The following is a 17,509-nucleotide window of genomic DNA, read 5'->3' as shown; positions in this document are numbered from 1 at the left end:
TCGTTTTTTTAATGGTCTGACTAGTTTTAATGGTCTCTTGAACAAATTCCTCGTCGAAAATAACAAATGTTTTGGTTTCCTAGGTTGTTTTTTGCTTGTTATATAAATAAACTACGTTTATAGAACTTTGTTGTTATTTATTCTTAGCGGAGTTTACCGGAAGTTACGTGCGGACCACGACAGCCGCTTGTTTATGTTGTTACTGTCTATAGAAGTCAATGGTGCTCCTGTTTCTTGCTCGATTGCAAATAGCATTTTGTAATTTGTACAGGTTTGTAAAAGCTTGAGGGTGAGTAAATGACGACAGAATTATAATTTTTGGGTGAACTATACCTTAAATGCCCTCTCTGGGATTCAAACTTAGACCTTGATGTTGTTATGCCAAGAAACTGGTGGCCTTCGAAAGCAAATGTATCTGGCTTCACAGTTTAACCATCATATCTAAACCGCAAACTTAAAGTTTATTATGCTGCATACTTGGAATTTTATCTTAGGATGGTGACGTACAGACTAAACCCAAACTATCACATGCTAGACCTCACTGAATTCCATATACAGTAACCACAACTTTTCTTTGTAACTGCAAGTTAATCACATCAGTTTCAGTTCCTTACTATACTTAAAGTTTATATGCCGAGTAAATTTGCTCTAAAACCATCAGCATGCATCTTATGTGCAAAATATTGTTACATTTATAATCTCTCTTGGTTAAACAATGCTGTTTTCTTCAACAGACTCAAGAGAGAATCATGCTGGAAGACACAAAAGCAGCACTTCAGGATCTGGAGAAAGTCACCGTCCTGTTTCGCCCCCTGGAGAACGAGTGCCTCGTTCCAAGTATGACACCACATATATTAACACATGGAGGAATAGCCTGTCAATCACAGTGGCAATAGAAATGAGATCTATACATATGCGTGAAGCTTTAAAGCTGAAGTGTGATTTCTGTTTCTTACACACTGTCAGGAAGAAAGAGATACATTTATGCATTTGTTAAAACCTTTACACCCTACTGGTTTTAACACTTAACAGTAAGTTTAGGTGACATAAGTATCAATTTCTCCAACTTGTACGTAAGCCGTTAATTCCAACAACATTGAACCCAAACTCCTTTTCTTTTTATAAATAGATTTACATCCAGGGTCCCTCCCTTTCTCAAATAAAAGCTGTATGATTTCACTAAAAATTACAAGCCAAAACTGTCATCCGTTTATAGCATAACCCCTCCTCACACACTTCCCCTCTCCGCACAAACATATGTGCACACCCTCCAGATGTCCTTTTCGGGAATGTCAGCATAGTAAGAAGTGATAGGAGCCTTATCTGAGCTCTTCTGGTTTGGTTCGAGTGAATCAGAGGAAGGATTTCCAGCTTGGTTGTTTGCGTCTGCTTCAAAGGTGTTTTATCAAGGTCATCCGAGTCCCTTTCTGTGTAGTGCAAATGTAAACAGCTCAGCGATTCACACATCTGCAAGGTTTTTGTTTTTTTACCCATTGAGCTGTTTACATGTCAGAGCGGATAAACCTGATGAGTTTTTCCATTGTGATCCTGGACAAATTTTTCTTATTTAAACATCAGTGTTGGAAAAGGATGGTGAAGAAGAGTAATGCCTCATATTGAATCTGTCCTTTTACAGATACATCAGTGCATTACCAGGTAGAAGGCAGTCGACAGGCCATCAGGGTCACCATGTTCCTGGACAGCTGTCAGTTCAGCGAGCTTCCAACTCGGCTACAGAACGGAGGGTCTTTAAAACTTCAGTCTGTTCTCTTCACAAGAGGTGCGAACATGCAATAAAAACTGGAGAAATTACTGTTTGTCTCTTAAACATGTATATAGTTACAGTAAGCATACATCAAAAGAATAGTTTACATTAAATTATGGTATTATTTACAAACCCTCATTTATACCAAAAACTGTTTTCATGTGAAACAAACAAAAAAAGAGTTATAGAAGAACAGACATCCGTGTTCTCAGATATAATTGTCTAATACACTTCCACAGATTACTTGACACTCTAGGGAGAGTTATGATCAGTTATAAGTTTACGATTATTTGTTAAATAAAGTAAAATAATGGCATTCTGTTGCCTAAACAAGTTTTGTGCGCCATCTAGTGGTCATCAGGCAACATTACAAGTTTGGTGCAATGTATGAAATTCTTCTGCATTTTATCAGGGCTGGAGAAACCAGAAGGTCTGTTGTCTCAGGATTTTGTTGCAATGGAAGAGTTTCAACAGCGCACAAACGCACTGTCGTTGGAAAAAGTCAAAGGTTATTACCGTAAACTCAGGTAACCCTTCACTCGAGTATAGCTTCATGCATTTTACAGTATGCAATGCATACAGTCTGAATATTGTTCAGTTCTCATTGGTTCTTTTTCTTTATTCAACAAATTTTTTTTTTGTCTATTTAAGATCATTTGTGGCACCATGGTCCTTTTACTTTACTACATTCTAATGCATAATATTGTACTTTTTACTCAACTACATTTCATACAAGTTGTTTTTACCTTTACTACTTAAGTACATTACAAATCTAGTACTAATACTCAATTAAAAAATTGAGGTACTTTTACTCCATTTTTACATAGAAATCTAATACTTAATTATTCAATTATTAAATAACATTTAATGTGGAATGTAGTGGAATTAAAATAAAGTGATAAGTAAAAGAAAAACACTGATAATGTACAGATACTTGAAAAAATGAGTACTGTAAAGCTCTGCTTTTTACTATGTACAAGCTGTATGGACGTATTTAGCTGTAACAATGTAAAAAAAACTGCTTTTCTTGAAACAACCATAACTTCTTGTAATCTTTAGCAAAGAATCAATAACAGCAAGAATCCTTTTACAGTAGATTATTTCTGATAATAAGCAAAATAAACAAGAAGTAGATTACCTTACTTCAAATCATAGCTAAAGCGTATCAAAACCTACACTAAGCTAACGTTACTGTGTAAAATGTGTACTATATAACGTCTCCCCTGTCTTTAGGAAACCAAAACATTTGTTATTTTCGATGAGGTATTTGTTTCAGAGTTCAGTTTAGCCCTAGTCAGACCATTAAAAAAAAGATCAGAAGTTAAAGGGACTCAACACTTTTTTTGAAAATATGCCAAAAACTGTAAAAATTAATTGTTTAACTCTAGGGGAGCTGGAAAATGAGCATATTTTCAAAAAAGTGGAGTGTCCCTTTAAGTTCTTGTGTGTCCGATGAAAGCGTCTACTGTGTATGGATGAAATTACTTGAAAGTCTTGAATGTAATGAAAGTTTTTTTTAGTCTCTGACCAAGTGATCCCAAAGCTGTTTAATATGCATTTACTGTGCACATTCTATGCTGTGTATCCTGGACATTCTAGCATAATAACATGACTTAAGTTAAATTTGTATGTATCATTTTTAATGGTTTTTAATCACATTTTCAGGGCTTTTTATCTGGAGAAGTCAAATTCAGACTCAAATTCCACTGCTATGAAAATTGACCAGGTTGGTAGAGATGATAATCCTGTGCCGTGTTTGCTCAGTATTCAGAAATGAATATTTAGAAATTAATATGAAAGTTAGATAAACAACTTAAATCTTTCCCCAGCTTCTCCGACCACTTAACACCTTGGATGACCTCTGTCGGCTAATGCAGAAGTATATGAAAGTTAATCCGACCTCTGCAGGTCAACCCTCTGATGTCAGCGTTCTCCAGGTCTCCTCTGAGCTCTGCAGCCGTCTGGGAGCGTGTCACATCACCATGTGTGCTACTGGAATGCAGAGGTATGCAACCACAGATGGGAATAAGGTCTTACTGAGTAATGAATCAAAACATGCTCGGGTTTTAACAGTCTACTATAATTGAAGTCATTTTCTTCTGATGTAAAACACGTCCAGCGCCGGGGTCTTTAATCTTTCATTACATTATTGCATAAAAGTGTTTCACTTTTTATGGATACATGAAGGTGGCCAACCACCTGATGAAGACCGACCCATGCTCTAGTTTAGCATCCCTATTGCAGATTTGTAGTCTTGATTTAGACTGTTTCTGTACTATGCAGGTGCACTCTGACTGTTTCACTGGAGCAGGCTGTTACTCTGACCAGAAACCACGGCCTGATGCCTCGCTGCCTCATGCAAACCATGGACATCATGCGAAAACAGGTACATGACTCACAACTGTAGACTGTACATTTAAAGGCGGGGTGCATGATCTATGAAAGCCAATGTTGACATTTTAAATCACCTAAACAAACATGCCCCACCCCAATAGAATCTGGATCTTCTTTTGATAGACCCGCCCCACATATCAGTCGCTCCAAAAAAACGCGATTATGCAATCGCATGATTTAACCCATAATCAGCCAAAGTGCGCATATTTATGCAGGGGATGCATTTTGTCAAATACGCCGCACTTTCGCAGCATAAATTTCAGATTTGCGTGCGCAAAATATGCGGGACTTGCATGATTTCATAATCCCCACATTTTCGTAGCAAAAATTACATCTATCTTAGCAGAAAGTTGTTGAAAATGTTGAATTTACCTCACACAAGCGCAGCCATGTCCCCTGTTGCCATGGGAATGTTATGAAGTGACATGAACATCATTGAAAAGCTGCAAACAGTTTTTGCAAGTTCCCACAATTTTTGCAAGTTCCCGCAATTTCATCGCATAAAATTGCATAAATATCCTGTATATTCCATCGGATTTTTAAGAAAATGTGCCTCAAGATCAAGGATTTTTGCCCAAAACAATCACAAAAAAACTTGCCTTTTTTCTGAAAGGACTGACATATACACAACCCAGGCAAGGATGTAGTTTAGTAGACACACCCCTTACTGCTGATTGGCTACAAGTGTGTTTTTGGTAGTCAGCCTGACTCCCTTTTCCAAGCCGTTTTTCAAAAATCATGCACCCCGCCTTTAATGGGATTACATGTTAGTATTATCTATATATATAAAATAGATAAAAAAAAATCTGATATTTCCATAAATGAATGGATCAGACACTTTTATCTGAAGATTTTATCTTGGTTAAAAAAAATATGTCACATGTTTCTGATGACAATGTTAAGCTTGCATTGTAATATGACGGCCAACATTTGAGGTATTCTGTTATAACTTTTCTTTACAGGGCACCAGAGTGGAGATCTCAGCCAAAAATCTCAGAGTAATGGACCAGATGCCCCTTTTTGCCCCGAGGTATCACTGGCACTTCTGTGCAAGCTTGCTCTTTAAATTCCATTATTAAGTTGTTGATCGATTTGGTTTGGAATGAAGCTTCTAACAAGGCCCTCTTAAACCTCTTCGCAGGCTCTTCAGGTTGTGTTTACCACCCTCCGATGGAGATCTTTGAATGAGGTGACAACTCTCTCTGGCCTTCTGGTCTCTGAGAGATATCAGGACTCGCAAAAAGAGCTCTTAATCATTTTGAAACTGTCTCGCTCCTGGCCAGCCTCATTTGGAGAGGTCTGGCTCAGGTCAGAGAAATGACAACAGCCCGGCCATCTTTATCTGCCGCTCTGGCAGCTGGGAAAATCGCAATGCTAATGATGCTAATCTCGACTCGCAGTGTCCGCCCCCACATTTCTACATTGTCGGAGTTCCTCCTAAAGTACCTGGACTGGCGTGTCGGAGAACAGAAGCGAAAGGCTTCTCAATCCGCCCGCAAAAGGCAATATTATTTTTTACTCTGCCTTTGACTGCAATCTTAGTCAGCAAGTTCGGTGGGTCTGGTTTGGTCTGTTAATGGTGAGGTTACGTTCAGGAACGTGGTGATTATGTGCAATTACTGTAGCTTAGCATGAGTGTGTCTGCACTATGTGATGGGAGGTCACGATCTCAAACAGAGCGCTTGTGCTTCTCTCACTTGTATCAGGTATTATGACATTACTGAAATCATTCCGGCTACATGGACCAGTTTAAGGCTGTTTTCAATTCCAATTCTTATCTGTCCTTGTGTTTAAAGATTTCATTTGATTTCGCTTAATAACAAGATTTTATTAAAAAGTTCCATCAACTTGTAACGATGGATAACAGGGAATCAGATGGAAGGTGAGATATAAATCAGCCTATGCCTAGAAATACAAAATGAAAAAGATTTCACTGTAATTAAAGTGTGTTGATATTAAAGGCTGAAAAACTAAGGTTGATAAACTAAAAGAAAAAAGATGTAATCGTCTCTGGCCGTGTCTCTGGTGTAAAGCACTTTTTAAACATGAATCAATGCTATGTTACAGTGTGTATAGTGCAGCCCTATGGAAAAGCACAATAAAAAGCTTGTGTTCTTCATCAGTGTTTGTTAAAAGTACTGCACATGGTAGAAAACATGCAAAAGGGAACATTTGAAAGTGAATAGATATAGTAGGATTTATGAAAGTATTTTATTTAGGTAAATATATATATATATATATATATGTATCAGAGAGATAAGCATACTGTATGCTCTTTGGGAACATCAGTGCTATAATTTAAAGAGTATTAATAATGTTAAAACAAACCATTTAATATTGTACATCTTTCATTTTGTGTACTTAGTGTATATTTGGATCGGAAACTTTATTGTGCCTGTACACAATCTGTTCAATATTTAAATTTCTAACTGAGGTCAGTAACCGAGAAGGTCTGGAGGTTTAACAGTGTACCTGGATACGTTCAGCTAATATGTACAGTGTTTGCAATGCGCTATATTTGTTTAACTACGCATGTCTTTTTAATGTATTGGTATGTATGTGATCTTCATGAATCTTAACAGCAGCTATTTACGTAATGTAATGTCAACAATAATCGTGTCATCATGTAGTTATATATATACTGTATAATTCAAAAGTTTGCTTGTATTGTAGCTTAACCCATCTCTCGCCTACAGTATTAGCATGAAAGTTAGAAGGTGCATACCATGTTGTAGTATTAGTATTACATACAGTAATTTTTTGTTGTTGTTGAAAAGCAATACTTGAATTCATGCTAATTCTTTGATCATCTTTCAATATCTAACTTTAGTGCTAGTAATATGCAGAATTGTAACTCGTTGGTCTTTAATGTTATTGTTTGGTCCTCAAACATTTTTTAAACTGGAAGCAATTATTAATTGCGTTTTATTAACAAAAACTTTGCTGTGTGTTTATTGTACGTTTTAAGGGTCTTAACAATTGCTCGTTACAGTATATACAATGCTTTATGATGTCCACATGATTTCTTTTGAAAACCCTAAATCTAGCTAATCCCAAAGACAGAGCATTAGTATGTTCCTGAAGTATCACTGTATATTAAATCTCAGGTTCTTGCACCGTCTTGGTCCATTATTGTTCCCCCTTCAAAAGCTGTCATCATATTGCATAATTTAACATCACTAATCAATCAAACTAAAGCATGTTTTTTTTTACCTAGTGGTATTATTTGCCAATTTCTGCCTCATTTTCAAGTGTACTTTCAGAAAATGATCAATGGTGCTTATAATTCAAGCTTTTCTAATGGGGGCCTTACAGTTTTCTTATAGTGTTTATCTCCGTTTTTTAACAGTTCAAAAATCAGTTTCTAAATCTTGCAAACTCAAGTTTTTATTATTTATATAACAGCTTAAAAAACTCACTGGTGGAGTTGTGGAGTACAGAACCTTCTAGTATTTTACTTCTGCTAACTTGTCATATTTTATTATGTTTGATGTCCATCCTGCTGTACTGAACTTAATTGCATAACTGTGCATTTTGTATACATTGAATGGCTCTTAAATGTTTGTGCTGGTCATGTCAGCATATATCCAGATGTTTTAACTCTGTGTAGAATAAAAGAATTGTATAAAGTTTCTCTTTCTGATTTTGTATGTAATACTGAGCCCCGTTAGATCCGTATTTAGACAGTGTACTTGAACTGGGGAACTGTTACAACTCTATTGTACCTCTAATTTGAGTAAATCCAGGGACCTGGAGCCCTCGTCCCCTAACAGATGTACAGTATAATAGTATTCTAGACCAAAACTCAATGCTGATCCCTTCCTGTGAAAATTTATGGATGCTGCCCCTAGTAACAATTTAGGCATTTAGCGCCTTTTAGTTTAACTCACGTGATCTTTAAAGCTCTGTTTTCTCTGTGTTGTAATAAATGCTAATCCAACAAATAAAATAAAATCTTTATAAATAATTTCTGATGTATCTTTGATAGATATGGAAAACATTTTTTTCGTTTGCAGTGTTGGGGAAAGTTACTTTTAAAAGAAATGCATTACAATATTAATTTACTCCCCCAAAAAGTAACTAATTGCGTTACTTAGTTACTTTTGATGGAAAGTAATGCTTACATTACTTTTAAGTTACTATGCATTATTTTTTCTTACTTGGCTGAGGCTTGATCTCTTTCAGGCCTTGCAGGTGGCATGAAGTTCTGCATTCAGAAATTGCATATTTCCATCACAAAAATGTCAAGCTCTGGCCTGCCATCTTCCTTTCCAGAGTACGTAAATCTATGTTAATACGTTCAGTTTAATGCAGTACATTGTTTTTTTACATCAAATTAATTAAACTGAAAAGTAACTTGCATTACTTTTTTTTAAAAGTAACTAAAATATATGTACATTTATTAAGTAATGCGTTACTTTACTTGTTACTTCAGAAAAGTAATATTATTACGTAATGCACGTTACTTGTAATGAGTTACCCCCAACACTGTTAGTTTGTATACACTTTAAAGTTTCCTTAACTATTTAACATTTACCTCCTTTATAAAGGTGCTGCAAAAGGTTATTTTTACAGTGATGCTGTAGAAAAAACCTTTTTGGTTCCCCAAGAACCATTTCTTTCTTTATCCTTTTCCACTACAAAGACCTGAAATGTTCTTTGGATGTTAAAGGTTCTTCATGGAACCAAAAATGGTTTGTCTATGGTTTGTTCATTGTTTGGCCCTTTATGTTTAAGGAGTTGTCTACTGTTTTAGCAAATCCCCTTTCCAGTAATTTTCCATGATCTCTGAATATGGCCTATTAATTTGTCCTTTCCAAATGAATATGAATTAAGGGGAATCTTATTGAAGAAATCAACCTTTTTAAGGAAATTGTCCCATGTTGAGGTTCTCGCCATGTGTCATATTTTTACTATGGATACAAGCAGCATTACTGGAAACAACCTGGCACATTACTTTGTCACAGAAATAAGCCATTATTTATTGTGTTGTTTGGAAAATTGTTTTATACTGTAGCATATGGATGTTAAGATGTCAACATGAATAATGCAAAGTTCATTGTGCTCTTAGTGTGATTTAAATATCGTTTGTAATTGTGTGGCTCAAATATCACATTACTAAAACATTCAAATCTAGAGGGTCTTGGAAGACAGCCGGAAGACGTGAAGATAAAGCACTACCCATTGCAGTTTCCCCTTTGCGTTTCAATTGGCTTTTAGTAGGAAAGCACCGCACTACAGAACACACCCCGGTTCAGCAATGTCTGCCCACTTTATATCGTTTGGACCTCTTAAACTGTAAGGATGGTGAAAAAACCGGCCAACGGTGAAGTTTATCAACCCCCCGCGGGGGAGAAGAAACTGAAAGTCGGTTTTGTCGGACTGGACCCCGGGGCTGCGGAGACAAGCCGAGACGGGGCGCTTCTCATCGCCGGTTCCGAGGGCACGAAACGAGGCAGCATCCTCAGCAGACAGAGGTCCGGCATCTCCAGAGGAAGAATAGCTCACAAACGAAACGCGCGCTATCGCAGACTGCAAAATTTCCTGTATAATGCGCTGGAGAGACCTCGCGGCTGGGCGTTCGTCTATCACGCTTATGTGTGAGTATTTCGAAATTCTGCTTGTGGGGTTTAGACAGCATGAGAGATAACGATGCTGTCGGGCTGCTACGCCCAGAAGTTTGAGGTCTTGTCGGCCTGCCCGCAGCTTTTGTCGCAGAGCAACACTTAGGCGATGCAACATTTTGCTTTGTAAAAGTTTTGTAATCCTGTGTAACAATGCTGAAGACGTATATGTTTACATTTATGGATTTGGAAGACGGTTTTATTCGAAGTGACTTTCAATCCGTGCGTTTTTATCTGTGAGATTTGAACCCGTCACATATACGTTGCTAACGCAACGCTCTACCCATTGAGTTACACCATAGACACGTTTTAATTATTTGCAACAATAAAGCGATCTTTTCAGATCTGTAAATACTTATTCTCAATGAAAAAGGCAAGCTGAGACTTTCTTCACGGGCTATTAAGAATGCATAGTGTAGTATGAAAGTGTAGTGTGCAGTATGGTTAGGTTTCAGCACCGGTCAGCTCCCGTACAGCGTCAGTGTTTTCTGTAAAGCGCTTGCGAACACGCTCACATAAAATAGGGTACTACTGTAGTATACTTTACTATATACTGAAGTAAACTGTAGTATAATTCCTAGATACTATCATGTTTTTGAGTACACTACAGCATTTTATATAGTTTATCATTTATCACAATGTTACAGTATACGGTACATATATAGTGTACTACTTAGTATAATATTCTACATTGTACTATCATTTTCTACACTTTACTGTAGTAAATACTTAAGTATACTGCAGTATTTTTAAACTAAACAAATGACTTCTAATTTTTAATGAGTTTTTATGACATTTGTAGCCTAGTATGAGATATATTGTTAACCTGGACTACTAGGCAACATCACCACTGTTTTGTACATGGAGACTCTTCATACTTTTGTGACTCTGGTTATGTTCTTCTTATATTGTGCTGAATCATTTTTGTTTTCAAGTGATTCTTATAGGGTCGTTTCGTTGTATATTCTCCAGTATCCCGTGTCGTGTTACAATGACAGATTTACTAAGAGATGAGATTTGGCCACACAGTGCCAAGAACCTGAACCACAGCGTCAGTTCTTCTGTGGCCATTTAGAAACGGAGGGAATGAACGCTAGAGAAATTTCACTAGCAGTGCATCTAGAGTGCTCCATTACCTCGAATGTCTTCGAGATCCAGTCATCTCAAATTATGAAACTATCTGTCATGATAATGCATCATAACCACACATCACAGTTGCTGAAATCTGAGCCCTTTAATCAGATTGGACTCATTCTGGATGCCTGTTAATGTCTTCACCCGCTATGCTTTATATGTAACTCTCTTGCAGAACTTTTCAGTTTAGCCCAATATATGAATTTGGGTTTTGATGATAAATTATTTATACAGTCCACCAGCCTTATTTTACTCCATCTGGGGTCTACACACACACACACACACACACTTGGTGATGTGCAGTGTGCTGACTTTGGCCTCTTACTCTAAGTGTTTTTTTTCCTTTTTCACAAGCATTAAATGCAGTGATAGCACTTTGCATGCTGTACAGACTCAGCTTATCCTTTTTTTCTCAGGCTTATGGAAAGTATATGAGGAGATTTTTAAGATTTGTGGACGGCTTTAATATATGGCTCTGAATACCACACTTGTTGTGTGTATTCATAAGCAGATGTTGTGTGCATGCCGCTGCATTTTGCTACAAAGATGATAGCCTGCCAAACTACTGTCCTGCCGGTCAGTCAATCTGTTAAGGAAAACACTAAGGTTGACAGACTTTGATATTTATAGATACTGTATATGTTTGGTATTTTGTTATTTAATGCAATTTATACATTTTTAAACATCTTGCACTCTATACAATGATACCTTAAAACAAATCATCAGCTATAATTTATTCATCCCATAGAGTCTAAGTTTGAGGGAATCGGACTAATGGAGTAAAAGAGGTAAATTGATTACTCTATTACAGTATTTACTGCTGAGTCAAAAAATGTGTCCTTGTTGCCTTTCTGCTTGACAGATCCTTAGCATCCTCAGCCTTTCAATTTCCAGATCAGTCTGTTATCATTGCCAGCTTTAGGAACGAAGACGGATCTGTTAAAAAAGATTTAAGGCTTCAGCTTAATTCTTTTTTTTTATTCTTGTCGATGTAATTTGTGTAATGCTCAAAGTTTCAGAGCGTCATATTATTTATGAACTTGTGGCCGATGTCCGATTTTGTTATTTTGTGAATATGTGAATATTCTGGTAGTTGGTACTTAAAAGATCTGGGGTTTTTTTTGCATGTTGCAGTAAAACATTAAAATCATATGAATGTGATTAGTTAAAGTCCTTGATTCTGATTGGTCAGTAGCTGCGCTTTATTTACGATATGACCACTGCATCCAACAATTCTGTGTATCACTGTGCAGCAGCCTTAGTAATGTAAAACATGTTAAGCATATTTTTTACATTAAAGGCAGGGTGCATGATCTCTGAAAGCCAATGTTGACATTTAAAATCACCTAAACAAACACGGCCCTACCCCAATAGAATTTCGACCTTCTGTTGATAGACCCGCCCCACACATACGCAACCCAAACAACAATGTCGATTAGTAGACACACCCCTTACTGATGATTGGCTACAAGTGTGTTTTGGTAGTCGACCCGACTCTATATTCCAAATCGTTTTTCAGATATCGTGCACTCCACCTTTAATATTTTTATTGTGGTTATATTTTTATAAAAGCAATAAGGTACTCAAGGCTTATGCTATATTGTGAATTACACCGATTTTCATGTCTTTCTTTGTTCAGTCGAGAAGAAATTATGTTTTTTGAGAAAAACATTCCAGGATTTTTCTCATTTTAATGGACTTTAATAGAGCCCAACACTTAATACTTAACTCAACACTTAACATTTTTTTCAACAGAGTTTCAAAGGACTCTAAACGATCCCAATCGAGGCAGCGAAACGGTTGTCATTTTTGACAAGAAAAATAAAAAATATGCACTTTTAAACCACAACTTCTCGTCTATCTCCGGTCCGGAAAAGCAACAGCACAACCTCAAAATGAGAAAAATCCTGGAATGTTTTCCTCAAAAAATATAATTTCTTCTCGACTGAACAAAGAAAGACATCAACATTTTGGATGACATGGTGGTGAGTAAATTATCTGGATTTTTTTAAGAAAATGGACTAATCTCTTAAAAGAACCAAAGTGTTCCGTCTTTGATAACAAAGGTGGGCTTTAATTTCCCATGACGCAACACACTGGCAAGTTCCAGTTAGTTAAGCACACGTCAGCAGGGCAGGAATTACTCAGCTATGTCTGATGTCACTGTTTCTAAAGGAATCATTCTTATCTTTATTTATTTATTTATTGATTTTCTGTGAGAAGTCTTATTTGAGCTTGTATACTCAGTCATAAACTAATCTTGTTTGCTAGCTTTATTAAAGCAACATTCAGTTGTTCAGCTTGTTCCAGAGGTAGTTGTGGTATAAATGTTAAAAAGTTGGGCTTGTAACTCGAAGTTCGAGTCTCACCGCTGGCAGGTTGTGACTGATGTGCCCTTGAGCAAGGCACGTTTCCACAACTGGTCCCCGGGCACTGCAGTAATAGCTGCCCACTGCTTTGGTTGTGTGTGTGTGTGTGTGTGTGCGCGTGCGTGCGTGCGTGCGTGCGTGCGTGTGTGTGTGTGTGTGTTTGATCACCACTTGCAGTACGTGTGTTATGGGGATGGGTTATATTTTAAGTATGGTCTACCATACTTAACAATCACTTTCACTTTTAGGCCAGTTCGTTTTACTGATCCTTCTTCTGGATTGCTCCATAATAGCAGATGATAACCTTTAACACTTTTAATATTAAATCCAGGTGTAGACTTCTGGGGAGGATTTTCTTTACGTGAGACCAAAGACTATGTAATTTCCGCTGTAGTGAAATATTTCACCGCAACAAAAGAAAGAAAACCTTCACTCTTAAAATGAATCTGTTAAAATAACACATTTATTATTTTTGGAACAACACACTTTGTGTTGTTTTAACAAATCTTGTGTTGTCCATTTTATTTATTTGAACTCAAAATCAACATGAAATTTTTTATGTGTTAAATAGGATAACACAAAACAATGTGTTAAAATTAACACAATCAAATCCCCCCAATTTTTTATCCCTATTAATCCGAATCAGACATGCCGTTTTGATTTTCTTGTTAATGTGACATCACAAAAATGAAACCCTGCCCACAGCCTCTGACTAACTACTTAATTTTACCCAAGGAGCTGGAGCTCATTTGCATTTAAAGGTATAAACACGAAAACAGCTCTTTTTTACGTCCACCCCAATACATGCATTTTTTATATCCTATAATAAAGGATCTGTGTAGTATTTTGAGCTGAAACTTCACAGACACCTGAGACTTATATTAAATCTTGTAAAAATGGGCATAAGATGTGGCATAAGATGTGCCCTTCAAAATACTGCCTTAAAGATAATTTTTTTTTCTGGTCACTGTACAGTGTATATCACAATTAAGAAAATGCTTATTTATATTACAAATGTATATATTGTAGCAGTCATTATAGGCCCTCTTTGCATACTCTTCACGGAAATCACAAGAAATATTTATTGTTTGTGTGAATGTGAATGGTGGAGATTCACTAGCATCTACAGCAGGGGATTCCAATGTGGTGCCCGCCAGAGCACATTTTATTAATAGTCCCAATTGTAATATTTATTTATTAATATTTTTTATATTAGCTTGGCTTGGTTTATGCATTTTAAACAATACTAAAACATATTGACAAGTAAAATAAAATCAAATTAACAAGTAAAACAAAAAAGTTTTGAGTAGACTACTAGTAGGACAAAAAATAGCCCTCCAGATTATTTTATCCATTGTGGTAGCCCTCGCTCACAAAAGGTTGGAAACCCCTGATCTACAGTAACCTTATCACACACCAATCTCACAAAGCAAAGTGTTTACTTCTCTGATAGTGGGAATTGTGATTTGTTTTGTGTTGCGGTAAACAAATGTGTACATACTGTAGTAGTCAGTAGTCAGGTATATTAATTAAAAACCTTTACTTAAGGTGTATGATAATCAGACTTTTAGTTTAACGGCACCTTCTTTTTAAGCAGGGATTTATAATTGCATTAAACTAAAGAGTGTCATTGAGCCTAAAAGGATTTTAGCCTCACTCAAGCCCTTGTTTTTCCACTAAGCTCTAGAGAGAAACACAAGGAGGTCAAATTCCAATAAAGTATCTGAACTCAGTGTATGCAATGAATGAATATGCACTGACCGATCTGTCCGAAACAAATTAATGTAAATAGATTACTTTTACAGTATGTGTGGGTGTAAGTCTTGAAATAACGGCAGGTACTTTTTACGCTTATTCAGAGACTTTGAGTTGTGTAGGTAGTCAGCATTCTTTCTCTAAAATCACGCGCTGTGCATGCTTCTGCTGCAAATTTTCAAGTAATTTATCTGCTATTGACCTTCCTTCCAGGTTTCTGTTGGTGTTTTCCTGCCTCGTTCTGTCTGTGTTTGCGACGATTAAAGAATTCAAGAAAAGTTCAGAGAGTGCCTTGTACATCCTGGTTTGTATTGAATCCTCACCTTACACGATTCTGTCAAACATCTCACATCTGTTTTTGCACACTGACTGTACATCACAGCAGATCTTGTGCCACATCAGATGATGGGTGGGAAGTATCCAGCGGTGATGTTGATTGCTGCGAAACATGACACTTTATAGATTTGTTTGGGTTGGTGTCTGTAACAAAAGACGGAAAGGACACGCATGCTCCTCTTTTTACACAAAAAGGTTTACTCATTACACTGATTTGCTTGTTTATAAATGTACAATACAGTGAGGTTCCAAATTCAAAGACCAAATTGGAAAGTCTTTGTACAATTGTTAAAATTCAAAAACAAACATTTAAAATACTGCGCTGCATCCAATCAAAATGTAGTCAAGAAAGGATTTAATATTTATGTATCATGTTAAATGTTTAAACAAAAGATCAAAAAACACGCTGGATAACATATGTTATAGGTATTTTCTATTTAAAGGGCACATATTATACAAAAGTCACTTTTACAAGGTGTTTAGACATAAATGTGTGTTGGCAGTGTGTGAACACAACCACCCTACAATGAAAAATTTTTTTTTACCCCTTTCAATCCTTTTTAAACCAAAGACATGCTGTTTTGATTCTCTTAGCCATAGACTGTAAAAAAATATGGACGATGCCCAATCGCTCTCTTCCATTGGTGAAAAGTGAAGCCATCTGTGTCCCGATACGGTGCTGACATCTTGGGTCTGCGCGGTAGCAATTTCGGGACCAGTTCTGCGCAGTAGTGAGCAGGAAGTAAAGCCGCAAAATCAAGACCTCACCCTCGCTCTCGCAGAATGCGCATATCACAGCTGTCAATCATGAAGTGACACCACTGTTTTTATAGCATTAAATAACTAACTAAAAACAAACTTGTTTTAAAAACAAACATTTGAATTAACATCAGCGTGATAAAAACTACAGTGAATTACAGAAACCAGCTTCAGAAAAAAGATAATTGAAGTGTAATTAAATTGTTTAGTTGGTCTCAAGTCCCAATGAGTAACATGGGGGAGGCGGGGTTTATGACCTGTACTGGGACCAGTCACTGGGGGGATAGAGACGTTTTGGCTTCACTTTTCAGGGCTTGTGTGGCACGCTTTCTCTTAGCAATGTGATGTCACACTGCTAAAGCTCCGCCCATGCTCGCTGACTGATACTCGTGTAATACCATAGTTTCTGCCTCCAAAGTGAGTTGGACGTTCTGTGCTTTTTTTGCTTTTTTGCTAAATCAGGTCTATTTTAACCAAAGCGTCTCATTTGGTAAGGGAGTGAGGAACAGTAGCTTATTTGCATTTAAAAGTACCCACACAAAACCCAAAGAGGGTCATTTTGGACATGCTATAATAAATTATCTGTGGGGTATTTTGAGCTGAGACTTCACAGACACATTCTGGACACACCTGAGACTTATATTACATATTGTAAAAATGGGCATAATATGTGCCCTTTAACTTTTCCCTCATATTGTTGTATTGTCAATACTGTACTGTAAAATTCAATGAAAAACAGAAACAAATGCAAATCTTATTATTAATAGTGTCGGTTAGTCTTTTGTTTTTATTATAAAAAGATGTATCTCTTTTACTAAATATGCATTTGTTACATCCTAATGTTACATTTGTTACATGCTAATGTTACATTTGTTACATCCCTACACTTGTTACATCCTAATTATATAAAATACATTTGCACTGTAAAAAATTATTTGTTGGTTCAACTTAAAAAAGCAAGCTACCTGGTTGCCTTAAATTTTTGAGTTAATTACATTTAATTAATTATTAGGGCCCGAGCACACCGGGGTGTGAGGACCCTATTGTTCTTCAAGGAGTTATTATTATTATTTTTTTTCTCCGACTTCAGCGGGACTTTAGAGGGCCTAAACATACTCAAAAACTCATGAAATTTTGCACGGATGTCAAGAGTGATGAAAATTTACATGTGGTGTAGGCTTTGGAATTAGGCGTGGGAAAACGGCTCTATAGCGCCACCTACAAATTTTCAACGAAGCAGCCCTCGGACTGTGTTTAACGTACAATTACGAAATTCGGTACGCTTCTGTAGCATGACAAGACCTACAAAAAAGTCTCTTGGGGCGAAGCCATAAACCAAACAGGAAGTCAGCTATTCTGAGTTATTTTTGTGA

The 17,509-nt window shown here is 36.7% G+C and overlaps 2 protein-coding genes across 8 annotated transcripts in view; both read left to right on the top strand.

The window, feature by feature from the left end:
• prex1 (phosphatidylinositol-3,4,5-trisphosphate-dependent Rac exchange factor 1) overlaps positions 1–7,791 on the top strand; it is an 86,098-nt gene extending 78,307 nt beyond the window's left edge. The window contains exons 33-40 of the mRNA XM_065247049.2: positions 735–837; positions 1,637–1,780; positions 2,178–2,292; positions 3,431–3,491; positions 3,595–3,770; positions 4,049–4,151; positions 5,122–5,189; positions 5,301–7,791. Coding sequence (XP_065103121.1) covers positions 735–837; positions 1,637–1,780; positions 2,178–2,292; positions 3,431–3,491; positions 3,595–3,770; positions 4,049–4,151; positions 5,122–5,189; positions 5,301–5,343 — 813 coding nt within the window. The 3' untranslated portion in view covers positions 5,344–7,791. The remainder of the gene's footprint in view (positions 1–734; positions 838–1,636; positions 1,781–2,177; positions 2,293–3,430; positions 3,492–3,594; positions 3,771–4,048; positions 4,152–5,121; positions 5,190–5,300) is intronic.
• Positions 7,792–9,365: 1,574 nt separating this feature from the next.
• The window catches only part of kcnq2a (potassium voltage-gated channel, KQT-like subfamily, member 2a), a 32,943-nt gene continuing 24,799 nt past the window's right edge, over positions 9,366–17,509 (top strand). For 4 of the 7 annotated variants that reach the window (XM_065247055.2, XM_065247054.2, XM_065247053.2 and 1 more), the window contains exons 1-2: positions 9,368–9,759; positions 15,255–15,345. In XM_065247055.2, the coding sequence (XP_065103127.1) occupies positions 9,464–9,759; positions 15,255–15,345 (387 nt within the window). In that variant the 5' untranslated portion in view covers positions 9,368–9,463. Of the gene's footprint in view, positions 9,760–15,254; positions 15,346–17,509 lie in introns of all 7 variants that reach the window. The other 3 variants (XR_010525679.1, XM_065247056.1, XM_065247057.1) reach the window with 1 other exon arrangement.

Source organism: Paramisgurnus dabryanus, chromosome 11 (assembly GCF_030506205.2).
Source record: "Paramisgurnus dabryanus chromosome 11, PD_genome_1.1, whole genome shotgun sequence".
Lineage (NCBI taxonomy): Eukaryota > Metazoa > Chordata > Actinopteri > Cypriniformes > Cobitidae > Paramisgurnus > Paramisgurnus dabryanus.
This window is presented reverse-complemented; position numbering and strand designations above follow the sequence as displayed.